Source organism: Lolium rigidum, chromosome 2 (genome assembly GCF_022539505.1).
Source record: "Lolium rigidum isolate FL_2022 chromosome 2, APGP_CSIRO_Lrig_0.1, whole genome shotgun sequence".
Taxonomy (NCBI): domain Eukaryota; kingdom Viridiplantae; phylum Streptophyta; class Magnoliopsida; order Poales; family Poaceae; genus Lolium; species Lolium rigidum.
Window position 1 is genome coordinate 56,806,430 of NC_061509.1, and position 5,880 is coordinate 56,812,309.

Sequence of the window (5,880 nt, forward strand, 5' to 3'; positions counted from 1 at the left end):
CGCGGTAATCAAGTATTACCAATTTACCATTATTACACGAAAATGCTACCGGAGTGCGGCCACGGATTTAGTAATTGGGCCCTAAATTACATGAACTTTTATGGGCCATGCAAAACACAAAACTGGCCGAGCAAACCCTTTTCAGGCTGGCCAACAGAAGGCCAGATGATTCGTTTGAGCTGTACAAGCGAGTCCGTAAACTGCCAGGCCCAGCTATGACAACAACTTCTAGCCAACAATATATGTAGCTAGACATGTGTATATACCGAAAGAATTTAGAGCCCCATTCGTATCCACGTGGAAATTTCACAATAAGTTAACTCAATGATCAGCAGTCTGCTCTAAGCTTCATGATGCAGAATATGGGGTGGCGCCAAGAAACGGTTCAAGCGCAGCCAGATGGTCTCTCAGGAAGTTGTACACGGACTCGGTGCTCACTGCCACTATCCGGGCGACCATGCCGGTTCCCTGCGGCAACCAGAAAACAGACGTTGCCACATGCTATGTGAGCCAAGTGTGCTTGATTAGCTGTGGCTGTAGTACTGTAGGAAGAAGTGGCAACAAACCATGTGACCGAATGGACTGCAAGAGGCGATGAGTGGGGGCCTCTTCTGGGAGGGTAGAGGCTGCAGCCTTGCGGCATAGCGACCTCCACCAGAGGTGGGAGGACGCAGTTGTACAGACATCATGTTCTTCACTTCATCCTGCATCTGGTCCTGTATGTGCTTCAGCTTTGGCCTGCAAAGGGGATCACCAACAACATGGTTCAGATTCAGGCAGCCAGGCTATCAGTAGACACATGGTAATGTAGTTAAATGTGCATTCTGGTATCCAACAATCTCACAGATTCCTAAAAGAAATTCACAGATACTACCTCCGTTCCGAATTATAAGATGTTTTGGATATTTCAACGTGGCCTACATACGGACTGAAATGAGTGAACCAGCACACTGAAATGTGTCTAGATACATACGCCTCAGAAAAAGAAGTTAGAACATCTTATAATTCGGAACGGACAGATACTACACAAGCTCCTGGAATATACAGCTGTACTAACTACCAATTGATTATGATTCCCAAGAACTATTAGTCTATTACATTTACATTTCTTCAGAAGATCATTACCGCAGCTGAGTACTTTAACAATTGCCAAATTTCAAGTCTAGAAAACCTTATAGAAAAAGAAACGACTGGTAAAAAGACATCCATGGTCGTGCATTAAGTTTTCTATTAAACCTGACCATAATGGCTACTGGAGAAAACTGGAAAAGTAATGCCATTTGATTGAAAAATATTCATAGAACTGCATATTCATGCTTTTCAGTGCAGCCCATGCGGGAGGAATATATGTTGTAGAAGATGAACTTACCCCAGTAACACAACCATCGCAACGACATTGTATTCCTGCATACGCTCAGCAATACTACAATTCGAGCCTTGTTCTAATAGAACCTGTTCAGACATACAAAGGTTGACATGGCACAACTTTTAGCTTAAGCAATGATGGTGAATGAGATGAATCGGCTTAATAAGGCACATGCTAGGAGAAGGGTGTAAGTTCTTACGGAGTCAATAAAGAGAGGCTGATCCTCTTCCAAGAGAATATGGTTGACACTCTTGTAGGAGCTGAAGTCCCATATTTCTCCATTTTCATACCGGCCACTTGTAAACCAATCTACAATGACCAAGTTTGAACTGCCGGAAACATGGAACACTTGCTTCTGGTAGTATCGAGCAGTTGAGAAGCAGGTTACAGGATCTGGGATAACTGCAAAGAGTGCATCCTTTCCAACAGTGGCCTACTGCATGTAACAAATTATGGTTATTTTCTAACAACACTACAACAGTACTCATTTTAGAAGCCAAGGGTCAAAGCCCAAAGATGGTATCCATTTTCTTTGAATAAACATTACCTCTAGAACTTGCTCAGAACATTTTAAACCCACAGCCTTGTAAACCTGAACATGTACTTGACAATCAGAAAATAAGCAGAGACTTCTGGGAACGCAGCTTTTACAGTTAACATTTAGTGACTGAGATTGTGCATACAGGCAGTGGCGGAGCCAGGATTCGAGCAAGCCCCGGGCCAATACTAAGCGCAAAAGGAAAATTTAAAAAATCCATATAATTGCACACAAAATTGGGGAAGATTGCAATGATACACACATGATTTCAGCACAAAACCATGAATCAGTGCAAGTCTGGACTGTCGGCATAACCCAATCCAATCAAAGACAACATGACCAAACATTACGTAGCTCATGTGGGAGCTGCAAGCCGAACCGTTGAGCAGTGAACTGATTGAGTGGAGGCTGGACTAGTTATCACGTAGTGGAGACATGCATCAGAATTCAGAGCTTCGCCGGCTGACGGTCGCTGGGTCACGCGGAGAAGGAAGGTGGAGGTGGCCAGTGGCGGCGGCACATCAGCCAAGCAGCAGGTCCGGGAGCCTGCGTGCCTATGGTGTTAAGCCAGCTAGCGGTGACGACGGTGTGGCTGCGCGCGCGTCCTGCAGGAAGGATGGTGCGTTCGTTTGATGACACGATGCCGGCCTGCTCGTTTTGGTCATCTTGGACATGTTGATGCAACAAAGATGGTGTTGTAGTGGGCTGCAAGCGGGGCCCAAATCCAAAATGCATATAGGTAGCAGGCTGGAAAAGATCCTACGCCCTGGGCCATGGCCCTGGTTGCATACAGGTGAGCAGAGGCATGACAGTAATTCAGTAGAAAGACTTCCTAAACTGCCAACAACAGAACTCAGAGGTCATACTGCTTCTATCAAATTTATATTTCTTCAGTAAAAAAAGTTTCATAATACAAAGAGGAAATTATTGGAAAACCTGAATTCGGGCCCAGCTCCTACTTTGGAGAAAAACCACTACTCTCAAGTGCATATGAAACTACAACCTAGCTTCCCAATTCCCATTGCCATGCTCAACATCGCGGTGATTAAGTATTGCCATTTGTATACGAAAATGCTACCCAAGTGTGGCTAAGGCTATAATCATTATAATAGAAGACTATTTCCTACATTGTTAAGACAGTTAACTTAACACCACGAAGCTACCCATACATATTTGGAGGTGTATTGCCGTTCATCCCCTGCCACACTGACGAATCTACCTGAGTGTTCAGTCCAATTGACAACCAGAAACATTACAGGTAGTATTATCACCTTGGTGGAGGCCTGCGTGGTCATCGCCGCCGTGCACCCGTCGCCGACGCTCACCGTGCAGGAGATCCTATCCCCCTGAAACAACACAACATACTTTCAGAAAAGAGTTCACTCCTCCTGGCTACAGGCACCACCAGTCGGTCCCCTGAGAGAAAAGCGATCGAAGGGAATGAGACAGAAGGCTCACGGAGACGATGCCGCCGCCGTAGGTGAGGGAATAGAGCCAGACGGCGCCGGAGGAGGCGGAGCCCACCTGCCATGCCATGGCGAGGTCAGTTAGGCGAGCCAATCTACTTCCTCTGTGAGGGCGGGGGAGGACGTACGCACCTTCGAGGGGACGATGATCTTGAGCGGGTACTTCGCGAAGCACCGGGTGACCGCCGACCTGCCCCTCACCTTCTCCACCCGCACCACGCCCGTCGCCGTCGGCGCGGCCGGCATCGCCGGCTCTCCGTCGGCGACCGCGTCCAGTTCCATTATTTCCCCGATGAGTCAACTCGGCCACATTCCCGGCCGCAGAAAGGAGGAATAAATCAAAGTCTGGGCCGTGTTGGATTATGTAGGCACAGCATGCGGTTGCACATATGGGCAGGATTAAAGCAGGCCGTCAAGCAGGCCTCGCACTTTTGTATTTTTCAGGGATATTTTTTTTGGCCACCAGTGCTTGAAAAAAAAACTAGTAGTACCTATTTTCCTAAATATAAGAGGGAGTGGTAATTTTGTTTTCGATAAAAACTATTATAAAATATAAAAAATTATAATGTTTCCTAGAATAGGAAAGAGTGTAATGACTTTAAAAACTAAAAAGTTGTTTTATTGCGGCTAAGACGTGAGTATTGAGTAGTTGACCAATGAGCGAACACCTTTTCAGGTAGAGGGAAAATGAGTGAGCATCACACCACCTAATAGTAATCACTTTCTTTACCAGATTTTTTGGCCGTGTAATGCTATGTTGTATTCCTTATGTGTTTATTTCTTTGATGAGACATTTTTTCCTTCTATCCTAGGAGTATCGTTTTCTCCTGTTTTCTGTAGAAAGTATCAAAGTATACAATACTATTCTTGATCAAAAAATTAAGTAACTTTAGCAGTTTACAAATGAAAATAGATTGTATATACTTTTATGTGACACGTCGTATTTGAGCAATAATTGATGGTCAAATTCACTAGTGTTGTATGATGCAACAAGAACCCCTATGCCATGGTATCCAAGGATTTTGATTCATGATGGATGTGAGCTTGCAACACGGTGTAAAAGAATTATATTTCGGATCAAAGAAAGTAGTCAACAGTACAAAAATGCAATAAACAACAATTAATAGGTGGAGCACTGAAAATCAAAAGTTCAGTATACAACTAAGAGAAAAAATACAATAGAAAACTAAATAGGTGTAAAAGTACTATACACAACTGCGAGAAGACACAATGGGAATAATGCAAAGCAAAGGTATGAATACATAGAGTAAGTTGTATTAATATTATTTATATTACATTTCCGCAATTGTTTAATTTTCATTTATATATAGTAGAACAATTGGAAAAATAATATCAATTAGTAGAAAAAACTTGAAAATAAATATCTGAACTCATCTATCGAGATTTAGTTTTGATGAGTGACCAACTTTTCAGTTCGAGGGAAAAATGGGTGAACACCACAGACCTAATTTTAACTACTTCCTTTACTGATTCTTTTGGCCGTACAATGCTATGTTTTTATTGCTTGTTTATTTATTTCTTTGTGAGATTTGTACTTATATCTTGTTGCTTTTATTGTTCTCTCTAGTTTTTCTGTAGAAAGTAGCCAAGTATACAGTACTACTTTGATAAAATAATCAAGTTACTTTAGAAATTTATAAATAGAAAATATTTAATACTTTTTTGTGTGATGCAACGAATTTTTGAAGAATTGATGTAGAAATCGCTAGTGTAATAACCCCACTGCACATGACATGGCCTCCGGAGATTTTGATTTATGATGTTTTGACCTTGTAACATCTTTTAAAAGACTTATAATTTTTTATCAGAGAAAGTACACAACAATACAAAAATGAAATAAACAACCATCAATAGGTGGATCACTCAAAATCAAAAGGTGCAATATACAACTAAGAGAAAAAGTACAATAGAAAACTATAATACAAAAATAGGTGTAAACGTCTATACTCAACCGTGAGAAGACACCATAGGAACAATGTAAAACAAGCTGGCATGAAAGTACAATATAGAATATAAAAAATCAAATTAGACAATTGAGAGAATGTAATATAAATTATGTTAAAACAACTTGCTAAAAGATACAGTACCAAAATAGGAAAAAAAAAATACTATGCATCAGTAGTAAAAAAACACAGTTGAAATAATATCTGAACTTACCCATCGAGATTTAGCTTTGATGGTTCCATGGGGGTAAAACAATGTTAAGAGGAGGTGAGCGTGATGGAAGGAACTCTTTGACTTAGGGGATTTTGATAGGAGCTCTGGGGATTGAAAACCTAAGCAACTTTTTCTATGATAGTTGTTTGATTTGAATGATTCAATCATACACGATTTTTTCCAAGAAATCATTTGCGCTACATTTTATATTAGAAAATTGCGGGGAACATTTTATAAGAAATTCAGCATCCACCTAGAGCTTGTTGGTAAGAACCGTTGGTTTTTTACATGACTAATCAAGTAAACTTTCGTGCATACCAAATCAAAAAAAA

General features: G+C 41.3%; 1 protein-coding gene across 1 annotated transcript; it reads right to left on the reverse strand.

Moving 5' to 3' along the window:
- Positions 1 to 123: 123 nt before the first annotated feature.
- LOC124691774 (urease accessory protein D-like) lies at positions 124 to 3,652 on the reverse strand. The gene is made up of 8 exons (XM_047225045.1): positions 3,503 to 3,652; positions 3,363 to 3,428; positions 3,176 to 3,250; positions 1,914 to 1,958; positions 1,566 to 1,799; positions 1,370 to 1,452; positions 567 to 738; positions 124 to 468 (listed from the first exon to the last, which is right to left on the reverse strand). Exons 1-8 carry the CDS (start codon positions 3,650 to 3,652, stop codon positions 349 to 351), a joined length of 945 nt encoding a protein of 314 aa, XP_047081001.1. The 3' UTR covers positions 124 to 348.
- Positions 3,653 to 5,880: the final 2,228 nt, after the last annotated feature.

Excerpts from the sequence above, each read along its gene's own strand:
- LOC124691774 (XM_047225045.1), bottom strand. The coding sequence starts at position 3,652 with ATGGAACTGGACGCGGTCGCCGACGGAGAGCCGGCGATGCCGGCCGCG. Across the intron at positions 1,800-1,913 it reads GTTCTGAGCAAGTTCTAGAG|GCCACTGTTGGAAAGGATGC; the intron begins GTAATGTTTATT and ends TACATGCAGTAG. Across the intron at positions 739-1,369 it reads GCGATGGTTGTGTTACTGGG|GCCAAAGCTGAAGCACATAC; the intron begins GTAAGTTCATCT and ends TCCCCTTTGCAG.